The 15,799-nt window shown below is 35.9% G+C and overlaps 1 protein-coding gene across 1 annotated transcript in view; it reads right to left on the bottom strand.

The window, feature by feature from the left end:
- Window positions 1-15,799, bottom strand: part of PLXDC2 (plexin domain containing 2) — a 446,156-nt gene that overhangs the window by 124,858 nt on the left and 305,499 nt on the right. Inside the window, exon 6 of the mRNA XM_080812133.1 lies at window positions 9,531-9,649. Coding sequence (XP_080668259.1) covers window positions 9,531-9,649 — 119 coding nt within the window. The remainder of the gene's footprint in view (window positions 1-9,530; window positions 9,650-15,799) is intronic.

Genomic DNA, 15,799 nt, shown 5'->3' with positions numbered 1-15,799 from the left:
TCCCTCTCCCACTCCCTCTGCTTGTGTTCCCTTTCTCACTGTGTCTCTATCAAATAAATAAATAAAATCTTTAAAAAAATGTTTCCTAAGTTAGTTCCTAGGGTTTTCAGGAAGCCATTCTGAAATAGTACCAACTCTAAACTATAGAAGCTTTTTTTTTTTTTTTAAGAAAAAAAGAATGTACCTTCATTATTTTCAAGTGCCTCTAATAGCTGCCTTTTTATGTTTGAAGCAAAGCTAAATTTTCACTCGGTCTCTGTATGATTTGTATTGAATCATAAATTTCTGATAATGACTTTTACAATTACATTCATTCCACAGGATAGTTATAGAAAAGGAACATTAACACCAGCTGAAATATGCTTCCATTTCAGCTTACACAAGCATTTATAAATTCTTATTTTTTTAGGTGTTTTAATTTTCATTCCATTTTGCAGAACACAGAAAAGTTTATTATTTAAGTAAGTATAAATTTTTCTATAAGTGATATAATGAAGCAAATGAAGTATATAGACACAGAAAGGAGTTGCAATAAGCAGCTGAAATTAAGACAGAAAAAAAATATTAGGGATAGGCCAAGGTAGGGCAGAGCACGCTGGTCTGCAGGGGAAGGTTCAGAGACAAAAGCTGTTGTCTCTTCCATGCTGTGGTGTCATTCTCCAGGACACAGGGGCCCAACATGACCCATAAAACGTGAAGTTTTACCTCTATCTCTGAAACAGTTAGGGAGGTAACAGCATGCTGCTTGAATCAGAGCTAATGGGATTTTATATCCCTCTCTCTTCTGCATGGCAATCCTCACCAAAACATTCATTTGTTTCCATTATGGACCCAGCTATCTATCTAATAGGCGGCACAGCATATCAGCAAGGGCTTGATTGCATAGTGTGCCTTCCAAAGTATGAATCACATGCCTATCACTGGAGAAGAATTACCCTAAACTCATTTTTGTTCACTCGCTAATTAGCAACATGGTGTCAAGCAGGTTAACATATATACATTGAAGAAAACCCAAGGCTTACTATTTTGCCCATTCTCACCTGCATTCAGCCTTTAACTTCCTACCTCATCACCTTTAAATGTCAGATCTGGTTTCTCCGTTACTCAGTAGGGCATCCAATTATAAGAAGTCACGCTTTTCTTTATTATGATCAAAACAACACATAAAGTCCTCAGTATTAGTGCTTGGTTGTCTGAAAACTGCCTTTCGAATAGAAAGGCTTTCAATTAAATTTGACAATATAAAAATCCACTTGCTTTCCTGCATGTTGTTAACATTTTGCACAACTATTTTGGTCTTTTTTAAGCTTACAGTTACCAAACTCCTTTCATATGCCGGGTATTGAGCACTTGGGTATGAAAGCAAGAGAGCCATAAGCCAAAGATATGTTCTTTTTTGGTTGTTTTTAATTTAATTTAATTTTTTTCAGTGTTCCAAAATTCATTGTTTATGCGCCACACCCAGTGCTCCATGCAATACGTGCCCTCCATAATACCCACCACCAGGCTCACCCAACCCCCTGCTTCTCTCCCCTCCAAAACCCTCAGTTTGTTTCTCAGACTTAAAGATATGTTCTTAACACCCTCTCTCCCCCATCTCCATAATCACAGCCTATAGAGAATCTGGAAGCAGAAAAACATATGGCTAATAAGTAAGGACAGCCCCTCTATTAAACGAGGAGTTTCAAGCTGAATCTTTATATAAACTAGTGCTAGCCTGGGGTAAGAACAAAGAAACTGCTGTGGGAGAGACTGGAGGGAACATAACTTAAGTACACTTCCCAGTGAACTATTGCTACATAGAAATGCAGAGCAAGTGATCAAGGGCTTCTGATTTTTCAAGGGGCAATGCAAATCTGTATTCTTATTTAAAACCCTCTGATATTTAAATGTTGGCAACATGTCCATTTTGCAAACACACACTCACACATGCACACACACACAATCACTGTGAGCTCTGATTTAAAGAGTGCCCCAAATGAACTAACAACTAGAGTTGGAGCTTCATATAAAATAAGACACTGAGGCAGATGACTGTCTGAAGAAGGCTGTGCAGTGGGGCTCAAGACAGTAAAACCATGCTGGGAACTTTATCTGGGCCTACAGGTAGATGAGGGAGCTTGCCTACACATGGCCTGGGAATAAAACACAAGAGGAAAAGAGTGGGGATTGGGAAACTACTTGGGCTTAGGAAGACGAGAGGAATGCACAGTCCTTTCTCCTCAAGGAGAGACAAAGGAGCTCTATGGCCATGGAGCGTGAGAGCAGGAGGATAGGATGTGGCTTGATATCGGCAAGGGCAACCTCCCAGTGACCTCTCAGGGATGAAAGGGAGGAAGGCTTCAAGGAGAAAATGCACCACAAAGATGAAATACATTCACCAAGAAAACAACAGCTAGGGGCAGGGCCAGCATTACAATAAATTTCTGTTTCTTTTTTCTTTTTTTAAAGATTTACTTATTTATTTGAAAGGGAGAGAAGAGAGAGAGCACGCACATAAGTTGGTGAAGGAGAGAGAGATTCTTCAAGCAAAGTCCACACTAAGCTTGAAGTCCAATGTGAGGCTCAATCCCAGGACCCTGAGATCACGACCTGAGCTGAAACCAAGAGTTGTACGCTTAACCTACTAAGCCACCAGGTGCCCCCAAATTTCTCCTTTTAAAACTGTTTTTTCTAGGTAGATCCTGTTATTGGAATATTATAAAGAGAAAATGGTTCAATTTGTCATTTTCTTACGCTGTGAAAAGTAAAAAGGAATTAAAACATCAGGAGCTTTTATATGTGATATAACTAAAAAAAGTCTATCCACAAATGCAAATGAATTAGATTCTAAAGAAAGGTATGTAGATATCATTTTATATTTCATGTATTTAAAATATGGACAACACTATAATGTAAAATCATCTGTGTCTACATCTTAAGAATGATTTCTTAAGAGTTTATAATCAGCATTTTATGTCATTTAGGTTTTCTCAACCTTGAATCATAAATTTATTAAATAAATGTTATTTGAATATAAATATATAATGTATAGGTATATATTCCAAACATATATGTGTATATATATTTAATTCTAGTAATTCTACTGGCACAACTATAAAGTTTTTTGGATGCATATGTATTATATAAACACATGTCCAACGTTCTCACACACAGAGCAATAGCCATAAAGGCAAATAACTTCATTTCAATGGCAAATGTTTCACTGCTCAGTTCTTTCTGGGTTTCTCTTATTCTCTTGAATTATTTTTTTCCATAAATTCTACAAGCTCAGCAAGTGTTCATCTTTCAATACTTACAGGATGATCACCATGAATGAAGACTCATTACAGTTTAAATAAGAGAAATAGTCTTAAAAGAAATTTTCAAAATGTATTAAGGGTGCCATTTAAACCTACATCCAATTGGCAATGGTAATTTATTAACTGCATTCTTCCACAGAAACAGTGGAAGTTAGTGGATGTTACACTAAGGTACATTAAGTTTAGATACTTAAATGATATAATAGATTAGAAAGTGATTTTACTTAATAAACAATAAAGTTCTTCTATACTGACCTCCTCTAAGATTTGCTAAAGGAGACAGTAAGGTATTCAACCAAGAAAATGGATAGAATAGGCTGACTCACAGGTAGGGTATACATTCTCTATGATTTCCCCCTGCTGCCATATAGAAGGATTATATGACTTTTTTTCAATTGCATTGTCTGAAATTGATGAGTACCCTATCCCTTCCATGAGCTGGTTAAAAGAAAATAACCACATTTGCAAGAGAAACAAAAAGAATCACATCCTCCCCTAGTTTGTATCTAAAGTAACATTAAATTCAAAATACAAGAGGAGAAATAATGCAATAAATTCAAAATACAAAAGAGAAACACAAATCAGAGGAAATGTAACTTCTGAAATATTATGGTATACTACAAAAGACAGCATCAGGATTGTAAGAAATCTGATTTCAAACTCCTAATGTTTTTGGAATGAAATCTATGAGTAGGTAGATACCTTGTTACATTATCAATGGTCCCGAATTTTAGGTCTATATCTACTGTAATCAAGCAAACAAACATCATTATTCAATAGTAACTAAAGACAATATGAAGAATATGGGCTCTAGGTCACAGCTGGTTATTAACAGAATAGGAAATGGGAATGGTGATTTTCCAAATTCTAGTTGTTTAAGAAAGGGTGCATGTTTTATTTTTATTTTATTTTATTTTATTTTTTTAAACTACATACAACCTCTTTTCATTTTTTAAAATATTAATAAAACAGGAGAACCTGGGTGGCTCAGTCGTTAAGCATCTGCCTTCGGCACAGGACATGATCCCAAGGGCCTGAGATCCAGCCCTGCATCAGGCTCCCTGCTCAGTGGGGATCCTGCTTCTCTCTCTTGCACTCCCCCTGCTTGTATTCCCTCTCCTGCTGTCTCTCTCTTTGTCAAATAAATAAATAAAATATTTAAAAAAAAAGATTAGTAAAATAAATAAAATAAATGCTATGGAAAGGCAAGCCATTCTTTCCTGTGCTCTCAAGAGGTTTATAGCATAATAATGACTAGCTAGGAAAGACCGTCTACGATATTGAAGTGAAGTGAAGCAGTTCAGTCATTTCTGTTTTTTTTCTTTTTTTAAAGATTTATTTATTTATTTGAGAGAGAGAGAGAGAAAGAGAGGGTACACAAGAGGAGGGGGAGGTGTAAAGGGAGAAGGAGAGAGAAATTTAAGCAGACTCCTCACTGAGCATGGTGCCTGACACAAGGCTCAACAGGGGGCTCAATCTCATGACCTGCAGATCAGGATCTAGAGACCATGACCTGAGCTGAAACCCAGTCAGATGCTTAACTGACTGTACCATCAAGGTGCCCTCAGTTTGGTTGTTTCTTGAAAAGGAAGTTCGGAGGGAGGCAGTACAGTACAGTGATTAGGTCTATAGGCTTTGGAGTTATATTCACTTAGATGAATCTTTGTTTAATAATTTGAGAAAGTTACTGAACTTCTCTGGGTGTTTCAGTTCCTCTCTCTATAAATGGTAAAAGCAACTACCTCTTTTGTGTGTGTGTGTGTGTGTGTGTGTGTGTGTGAAAGAGAGAGAGAGAGAATTATATGAGATAAATTTTAAGCACTTAGGTCACTGCCTGGCATGTATGAAGAGTTCAATAAATGCTAGATTGTATCAAATTAGGAGATGGTTATTAAAAGTGAATGGGACTTCTGGCTATGCCAGACAAACTTGTAAAAGACCATTTCTCCTACTGAGATCAAGCAGGAAAGATAATAACATATGGAAAGCACCTGTGAAGGCATCAGGTGGCCATCAAAGAGCAAAGACTTGAAAAGCCAAGATTCCAGAGAAAGGAAATCACAGAAGTGAATGCAATACCACCTTCCTATCAATGCATCTGGCAATTTACAAGCAAGATTTAGAGACTGAGAAACTGAACAGAACTTCAGATTTGAAGCTGAGGAAAACACAGAGGTTCAGAGCCATTAAGGCAAAAGGTCCTGTAGTAAAATCTAGGCCTGGGTGGAGGTTGCTGAAGGACTACTTTCTAAGAGTAAGTGCTAACCAGAAATACACCAGTCTTTATAAGGACTGATGCTCAACTTTGAATGAGCTTAGCCCTGACAGTATTAAATAATCTGTTCCATCCTACCTGCCAAACAGAAAAAGCAAACACTCATTGGAGGAAGAAAACATCATCCACAACCTCAAAGTATCTTTTTAGTGGTTGTAAACGATGCCCAACATTGGATCAAAAATTATCTGGCATGCAAGGAGATGGGACCAATGGATGAAAATCTAGAGGAGAAGCCAAAACAAACAAACAAACAACAACAACAAAAAAGACATGATAGAAACAGACCCACAGGAAACCTAGATATTAGTTATCAGCCATAAACTTTAAAGGAACTATTATTATTATATTAAGGAAATAGAAGGCAAGATGGTTAATTTTATCAGATAATTAAAATCGATGCCCAAGACACAAACAGATACTGTGAAACTGGAAAATGCATTAAAGTGAACAGTTGGTAATCTGACAGAAAATTAAGAAAAAGACAATCTGCTTTTTGGGTTTTCACTTCATCCCAAGTAAATGGTATCTTTGAAGTGAACTAAAATAAACAGCTGTGTAACAATGGGGAACTATAACTTAGAATAGAATTTTAAATCTTTAGTTCGATGATACAGAGCTACAACCTCAGGAGAGGTGACTTACTTATTTAAAGGAATCCAAATCTCCACTATTCCTCTTACCAGTATGACTAGAAGAACATTGGGATTTTGATTGGGGAGCACTGAATGACCCGAAGAAATCTGTATTCACTCCTATTTTAAACAGCAGTAGTACCCTCTTACCTCAATCCTATTATAAGCAAAATTGTTATAAGTGCAAATGTATGTTCTAATTTTGACCATTATTGATCTAGTTTGTACTGTAAAAAATTATACTGCTGGAGAAATGACTATATGAGGAATATGGCAGAGTTGAAGGTCATCTGAGTGGTTAGTATGGGCAGTTGGCATGTTAAGAGTTAATAAAAGAAACATAATTATCCACTGGAATACATCACCTGAGGGAAATAAAAATGAAATTTGTGTCAATAAGTTTATTCAATGCATTACTAATTTTACTCTACAATTAAACCAAGTGCTCTGTTGGTAGTTTCTGCATACATGGGATTTTTTTCTTCTCACTCACATAAAATAAAATAAAACAAAGCTGGCATTAGCCAGTTAGGAAAAACTTAGTACAGAAAGAATTATACTTAGTTCCCTATCTGTAAGGTTGGTTCTGTAAATTTAACCTGGACAGGAACACAAAATTATACTCTTTATTAAGTCCTTATGATTTCACTAGCTCTGTAACTCAACTAGGAATACTTCTAACTGTATGAGATTGTAATTGTGTCATTTATTGGAGTCAGATAAAAAGATTATTAAACACCAAACATTAGCCAATATTTATTTAAAAAAATAAGAATATATTTGTGAATTGTTATACATCATCCTCTTGGGAAAGACAAAAGTAATGTTGAGGTACCCTGGCATCACCAAATTAGAGCCTTTAGTCCTGGATTTGCCCTCAACTAACTCTGCAACCTCAAGCATGTTATTGAACCTTTCTGATGCAGTCTGCTTAGCTATAAAATAAAGATAATTTTGCATGATCTAATTTCATAATTAAGCTATACACATTTATTAAATACCTTCAGCACCAGTGCCTTTATGAATATTAAGAATATAAGATATTGCTGAAGAATAGAAAACTATACTGTATGTGAAGGCACTTTGTGAAGGATAATATATTATGCAAACAACTAACTATTTTATGCTATTTTGATCATAAATGTTTTCTAGAAATGTCAGAAACATCTAGTTTTCTTCTCAAGTGCAAGGGAACCCTTACTGTGGCGAATTTTACAAATAGAAATTTACATCAGCAAAATAAATGTATGACAATTACTGGAAAAAATTAAGGTAGAATATGAAATAAAAAGTTGCTTTGTAACCAGAATAAAGAAAGAACAATAAGGCCAATAATAAAGCAAAGACTTCTTTAGAACTCTGAGTTCAGAAGGACTAGTGTTCAATAGGATAATAGTCTGGAAATGCAAAGAAAATGTTAAAATTGCCTATCAGTGTAATATTCCCCATGACAAAACAGGAAAATCAGAGTGGAAAATTTTTCTTTGATTACAATAAAGAAACAAAAAACATTTTAAAAATACCAAATCCACTACAAAGAAGGAATAGAAAAAAATGAACTGTTACTCTGCAATGTGAGACATCCATGGAGAATAGCATAAATAAAGATGATGATTTTTATAATCAAGACTAGAGAAACCACAATAATAAAAAAAAAATCTGTTTTGAAAAAACCTACAGTTAGTGAGATTTAAGACCCTAGACTTACTGATCCTGCTTCTTTCCAGAAACTTTGTCACTGCTGGTTAAAATAGTTGAAAATTAACATTGTATAATGATACTCTGCAGTCTTAGGATTATACTAGATTATTATGAAAACTAGAAATGAACGAGTCCTTTTGAGCTATATTCTCCCAGCTTGCAAGTAAGGTGATACAAGAATATGAAGGGCTATGATATTAAACCATAGCTGTGGATAAGAAGCACCAAGCAGGGACGCCTGGGTGGCTCAGTTGGTTGAGCGGCTGCCTTCGGCTCAGGTCATGGTCCCGGCGTCCTGGGATCGAGTCCCACATCGGGCTCCTTGCTTGGTGGGGAGCCTGCTTCTCCCTCTGCCTCTGCCTGTGCTCGCTCTCTCTCTCTCCCTCTCTCTCTCTGACAAATAAATAAATAAAATCTTTAAAAAAAAAAAAAAAAATTAAAAAAAAAAAAAAAAAAAAAAAAAAAAGAAGCACCAAGCAGACCAGATTGTTTGATTCTATATTATATTCTGTTTATATTATTACCCCAAGTAAAAATGATCAATACCACATGGAAGAATTCTCCAAAGGAATGGAAATATTTGAAATGATTAGAAGATTTCCAAAAGCTGACCTAGTTAACTGAAATAAAACTATCCCTCACCCTATAGAAAAGATGTATTTCAGAAAACTTGACCAAAGTGAATAATTTTTAAATTTTCAAAATCCTTTTACTAGTCAAGGATGCATTTGTTAACAAAAAATAACCCTTCAAATGATATACTGCATCTGTATTATTATAAATACCCAATTAACCCATGGGTTAATATGCTTAGTAACTGTCTAAAATATCACATCTACTGTTCTTGGAATATTATTCTTTTATTCTTTTTTTTTTCTGAAAATTTTTTCTTATATTTATTTTGTTCCCCAAAAGTTTAGGTTGTCTAATAGACTGTGATTATATTGTCAATAGACTTTCTAAGCTAAACATGTTATTATTCTAATTTAGACATTCTGTAAATTTAAGGCAATAATTTAGTAAATCTCCATTCTTTGCTTTGTGAATTTCGTAAAATGAAACAAACCACAAGTTTAAATTCCATTCTTATTTCTGTCACTTAGAATGCTAATTAATTTTGCCTATCAGGTTGAAATATACACTGGCCAAAGGGATTGTGGGTCCTAATGTGCCTTCAGTATTGGGTCATGAAGCCACACAAGTTTTCATGTATAATAATATTTTTGGAGTTAGAATCAAAACATGTCATGGAAATTGAAAGGCAAAAAGAAACAAAAAATAAATATAATCAGATGTAGGAGAGAAGTCCTTCCAACTTGGAAATACTTTTTCTTAGAGATATTTCATTATAATACCATCAGAATATAATTTCATAATTCTATGAAATTCACCAATCATAATACCAATGATATCAGAATACAAAACAAAATCCAAAGAATTAACAATCAGTGCTACCTAGTAGATTAAAAAAAAATGTTTTTTGTATGAAGCAAAAGAAACCAAGACATGAGAAAGTGATTTGAGGTTCATGATTATAAAATGTCCTTTTCTTGACACTTGGAGAAAAAGATAGAAGTCAAGATAAAGGGGAAAGGACATCATCAATACATTACTTACTTCTTTGTATCCAAAGATGATGCGTCCATCCATGAGGAGGGTTGCCTGGAATGTGAAGCTTCCTAGGTTGTAATTATCCTGGAGATGTACGTGGTCCCACTGGACAACAAGTGCTGTGCCTATAAACCCCATTGAAACAGAAGAAATGCATTGATAAATATATATCAATCAATTCTGGTGATAGATTTCACAAAACCATGAATATAGTCTTCAAATCTAATAGCTGTGCCTCTTAAATTTTACATGGTTAATTGGAATTCATTACTGAAACAGTATTTGGGATATTTTTAAACAATCGAGTATTCTCTAAATATTTAGTAAAACCTAATCTCATACTGAGGCTAATATTGAGCCCAGTATGAGGGAATTTTGCCTTAGGAAGTCCATTAATGTTAATGGGTACTGTCTGCTTAAATTTCTATGAGCCACTTTCAAAATGCAACCCAAGTGGATTGAATGAACTTCAAATACATTTGACAAATGCTGAGAAAGAAAGGGACACATTCAGGAAAGCTAGAATCACTTATAAAAGACCTGAAAATGTTTCTTCGATACTTAGAATTATACTCTTCCATGCTGAAAAAAATTCCTTCAGCACTAATGGGAATTTTCTTCTCTGGTTCACAATACTGCATTTCTGTCTTTGTTATATTGCTTCAAGGGGGTTGCAAGGCAGCTTAAAGGGCCCCAAGTAAAGATTTCTGAAGCCCCCTTGAGGTACATTGGGAGGAATTAATCTTCAGTGCTATGTATCATATTCTGATGAGTCAATCAGCCGGAATCAACTATAAAACTATTAACACGAAATGTGAAGTGAAATAGCTTAATAGCCACTGATGAGAAGTCACAGTTTTGTTTTAAATGACATTGTTTAATTTTTTCCTAAAAGAAAAAAAAAATGAGCAGCTAAGACTTTAGCTTAGCTCTAAGTATTGGATTTTTTGGTTGGTTAAAAAAAAATCATGTTTACATTCTGAATGTTTTACAGAAATAAAAAGTATTTTACAGAAATTGAAATTCACAGAACTAAAAGAGATAAACTTATCTCATGGGTCAGTAAACATCTGATTGAAAAGGAAAAAAAGAACCAAGATTGTATGACAGAGCTTCCGGGTTAGTGAACACGTGGAATTTCTGGGAGAGTAGTGTGCTCCACACCTCTTCCCACGTGCCTTGCTCTATGGACTTCTTCCATCTGACTGCTCATGACTTAATCCCTGTATTTGATTGATGTAAAACAGAATACTGTCTGCACTGTGTTTTTGAGTTCAACATAATGCTGAAAGCTTTTGACCAAAATGTGACATGGGAGGCTTCTGAATTTCCCTCCTCCCATGGACACACCTAATGTACACACAGAGTTACACGCAGAGCAATTTCTTTTGAGAGAAATCTAAAAACTAGCTGAGTAACTACTGTAATTTGGGCAACTGAGAAAATACCCACATTGAAACTGCATATATCTAGGTACTGTGATCCTATCTGGAGCCCAAAAGAGGCAGCTGCACCTCCCCCCAGCTTCTTCTTTTTGTTCACTCTGACAATAAAAACAGGTCACCAACATCCTTCTGGAAAGGAGCTTGCACATGTCTGGCACCCAGCTTTGGTTGCTGTCACCCAAGAAACAGGCCCCCAGATCACCTGGTTCTGATAGACAACTGGATTTCCATTTATAAGTCCCACAGGACTGCAGCAGACAAAGAAACAACAGGTATGCGCATGAGTACTTGCCATGGCTATGCTCCCAGCACTCAGCAGAGAGAGAGCAGACAAAAATGCCCATCTTGCCCTGGAAGGGTGTGACTACATACTTTATAAGCTGTAGCATGTGGGTCTGGCTTTTAGTCCATTTAGCTGTTGACTGTTATCCTCCCTAGGACCCAAAAGAGTTGATGAGCACTTCCCTCACCATCTCTCTCTGGCTAACTTCAATAATAAAACCAAGCTGCCAGTATCTACCTTGAAAGAGCTTGTCCACACATCTAGTGTCCTCACTTTTATAGTTTAGCCATCCAGGATTTAGGCAGCCAAATCACCTTGCTCTGATAGCCAATGAAGATTGTATTTACAAGTCCTAGAAGATTATAGCAAATAAGCAGTTTCTAAATGGGTGAAGGAGCACCCCCTTCGGCTAGTAGAGAGACCAGGTAAAAATGCCTATCTCCCACTATCCCCCCGGAAGCAGTTTGACTGCATGCTTTCTTAGCTGCTGCCTGAGGGTCTGGCTCCAGATCAACCCCACGTGTAGGTGTTGACTATGATCATTCCCTTTGAAACACTGATGGATCTTGGCACAGTCTCAACCACAGGGAACTTCTAAGAACAAACACTATGATTATCAGGGATAATCACAGAGATTTGAGAGACAACCAGGAGCTTGGGCTGTGCTTATTGATGCAGTTTGTGTCCTACATAAGCCACTCTGACAAGACTAGAGGACATGGCTATTTTATCTAATGTGCAGAAACTAACAGTGTCAAGAAAATGAAAACAAACAAACAAAAAAACCCCCAAAAAACAGAAAACAAAAACAACAGGGAAATATATTCCAAACAAAAGAATAAAATAAATCTCCAGAAACCAACCTTAATGAAACACCAGTAAGTTAATTTACCTAAATGAGTTCAAAATAGCAGTCATAAAGATGCTCATTGAGGTTACAAAAGCAATATATGAACAAAGTGAGAATTTCAACAAAGAAATAGAAAATCATTAAAAAAGTACTAAATACGGGTGCCTGGGTGGCTCAGTGGGTTAAAGCCTCTGCCTTCAGCTCAGGTCATGGTCTCAGGGTCCTGAGATTGAGCCCCGCATCGGGCTCTCTGCTCAGCAGGCAGCCTGCTTCCTCCCTCTCTCTCTGTCTACTTGTGATCTTTCTGTCTGTCAAATAAGTAAATAAAATCTTTAAAAAAAAAAAAAGTACTAAATACAAATCAGATGAAGAATGCAATACTGACCTGAAAATTTTAATAGAGTGGTTCAACAAGAGTCTAGATGAGGTAAAAGAAAGGAACAATGCACATGAAGACAAGGCAGTGCAATTCATCCAATCAGAAAACAAAAAGAAAAGAGTGAAGATAGCTTGAGGAATATATGGGACACCATCAAGTGGGCTGAAGTTCATATTATAGCAATCCAAGGAGGAGAATAGAGAAAGAAAGGGGGAAGAAAGCTTGTTCAAAGAAATAATGGCTGAAAACTTCCCTAACCTGGAGAAATAAACAGACATCCAGATATACAAAGCCCCAAAATACCAAATAAGTTGAATCAGGGAGGCTAACCTTTAGACACACTATAATTAAATGACCAGAAGTTGAAAACAAAGAATCTTAAAAGCAACAAGAGGAAAGCAACTGACTGCTTACAAAGGAACCCCCATAAGACAATGAGAAGATTTTTCAGCAGAAAACTTGCAGGCCAGAAAGAGTAGGAGGAGATATTCAAGGTGCTGATAGAAAGGAAAAAACCATCAACCAACAGTACTCTACCAAAAAGAGCTGTCCTTCAGAAATGGCAAAGAAATGGACTTTTCCAAACAAACAAAAACTGAAGGAGTTCATCACCACTAGACCAGCTTTATAAGAAATACTAAAGGGTGGCTTTTGAGCTGAAATGAGAGGATACAAAGAAGTAATAGGAATTACATGAAAATACAAAACTTACTAGGGTAAAGGCAAATATAAAGTTAATTCAGAATACTCTAATATTGCAACAGTGATGGATAAATCACTTATAACCATGCATAAAGCTTAAAAGACAAAAGCTATAAAATAACTATAATAATTTGTTAATGGATATACAATATAAAAAGTTGTAAAGTGTGACATCAAAAACATAAAATGTTGGGCACCTTGGTGCCTCAGAAGTTGGGGGTCTACCTTTGGTTCACATCATGATCCTATGGTCCTGGGATTGAGCTTCACATTGGGGGTCCCTGCTCAGTGGGGAGTCTGCTTCTCCCTCAGCCCCTCCCCTCAGTGCTCGCATACACTCTCTCTCTCAAATAAATTGTAAAAAAAATCTTCAAAAAAACCCATAAAATGCGGTGGACGTTATAAAATACAGAGCTATTGTATGAGTTTGAGCTGGTCATGATTGGCTTAAAATAGATTGTATAAACATAAGATGTTTTATATAAGCCTTATAGTAACCACAAAACAAAAATCTATAGTAGATACACAGAAGATGAAGTAGAAGGAATCAAGCATACAGCTACAGAAAATGATCAAATCACAGAGATAAAGAGCAAGAGAGGAAGAAAGGTAAAAAGGAACTACAAAACCTCCAGAAGACAACTACCAAAATGACAACAGTAAATCCATACCTATCAATAGTTACTTTAGGGGCACCTGGGTGGCTCAGTGGGTTAAAGCCTCTGCCTTCGGCTCAGGTCATGATCCCAGAGTACTGGGATTGGGCCCCACATCGGGCTCTCTGCTTGGCAGTGAGCCTGCTTCCCCCTGTCTGTCTCTCTCTCTCTCTGCCTGCCTCTCTGCCTACTTGTGATCTCTGTCTGTCAAGTAAATAAATAAAATCTTTAAAAAAAATAGTTACTTTATATGTAAATGGACTTAAATTCTCCAATCAAAAGTCATAGAGTGAAAAAAGAAAAGACATAGAGTGGCTGAAGAGATAAAAAAAAAAAAAGAATAAAAAAACTATTATATATGCTCATAAGAGACATACTTTAGTTTTAAGGACACATGTAGACTGAAAGTGTAATTATGGAAGACAGTATGCCATGCAAATGGAAACCAAAAGAAAGCAGGTAGAATTATATTAGATATTACAGACTTTAAGCCGGAATCTGTAACGAAAGGAAAAGGAGGTCATTATATAATGATAAATGGGTCAATTCATCAAAAGGATATAACAGTTGTAAAAATTTATGCACCCACATCGGAGCAGCTAAGTATATAAAGCAAATATAAACAGATCTGAAGGCAAAAATAAACAGCAACACAGTAATAGTAGGGAACTTCATATCCTACTTTCAATAATGGACAGACCATCCAGTCAGAAAATCAATAAGGAACATTGGACTTAAACTACCTGTTAGACAAGATAGAACCAACAGAAATATGCGATTAGGTCATCCAACAGTTGCAGAATATATATTTTACTCAAGAGCACATGGAACGTTCTCCTGGACCAATCATTTGTTTGGCCATAGGACAAGTCTTAAAGAATTTACGAAGACTGAAATTATACACGTTTTTTTACCAAAATGGTATGAAGCTAGAAATTAAAAGCAGAAGGAAAACTGGAAAACTCATAAATATGTGGAGGTTAAAAAACATCTTCCTGGGGTGCCTGGGTGGCTCAGTGGGTTAAGCCTCTGCCTTCAGCTCAGGTCATGATCTCAGGGTCCTGGGATCGAGCCCTGCATCGGGCTCTCTGCTCAGTGAGAAGCCTGCTTCTCCCTCTCTCTGTCTGCCTCTCTGCCTACTTGTGATCTCTCTGTGTCAAATAAATAAATAAAATCTTTAAAAAAAAAATCTTCCTGAATAACCAATGAGTCAAAAAAGAAATCAAAAGGGAATACTAAAAATATCTTGAGACAAATGAAATTGGAAACACGATATATCAAAGTTTATGGGATGCAGCAAAAGCAGTTCTAAGAGGAAAATGGGGGATAGCCATAAATGCTTTCATTAAGAAAAAAGAAAAATCTCAAAAGACAACCTAACTTCACACTTTAAGACAGAACTAGAAAAAGAACAAACCAAGCCTGAAGTTAGCAGAAGGAAATAATAAAGATCACAGCAGTAATAAATTTAGTGGAGACTCAGATGAAAAATAGGAAAGATCAATGAAATAAAGAACTGTTTTTTAAGATAAAAAAAATTGACAAAATTTTAGTTAGACTAAGAAAAAAGAGAAAAGACTCAAAAAAATCAGAAATGAAAGTGGAGCCTTGACTACTGATAACACAGAAGTACTAAGGATTATAAGAAACTACTATGAGCAATTAAATTATATGCCAAAAAATTAGAAGAAATACATAAATCCTAGAAACATACCACTAATAAAGACTGAATCATGAAGAAATAGAAAACCTGAACACACCAATTACTAGTAAGCAGACTGAATCAGTAAATAGAAAAAAGCAAAGTCAGGATCAGATGGCTTCACTGGGGAGTTCTAGCAAACATTAGTAGTAATCCTTATTAAATTATTCCAATATGTAGAAGAGAATCACTTCCAAATTTATTTCACAAGGCCAGCATTACCCTGATACCAAAGTCAGATGAGGACATTACAAGGAA

This window comes from Martes martes (assembly GCF_963455335.1).
Source record: "Martes martes genome assembly, chromosome: 8".
NCBI lineage: Eukaryota > Metazoa > Chordata > Mammalia > Carnivora > Mustelidae > Martes > Martes martes.
This window is presented reverse-complemented; position numbering and strand designations above follow the sequence as displayed.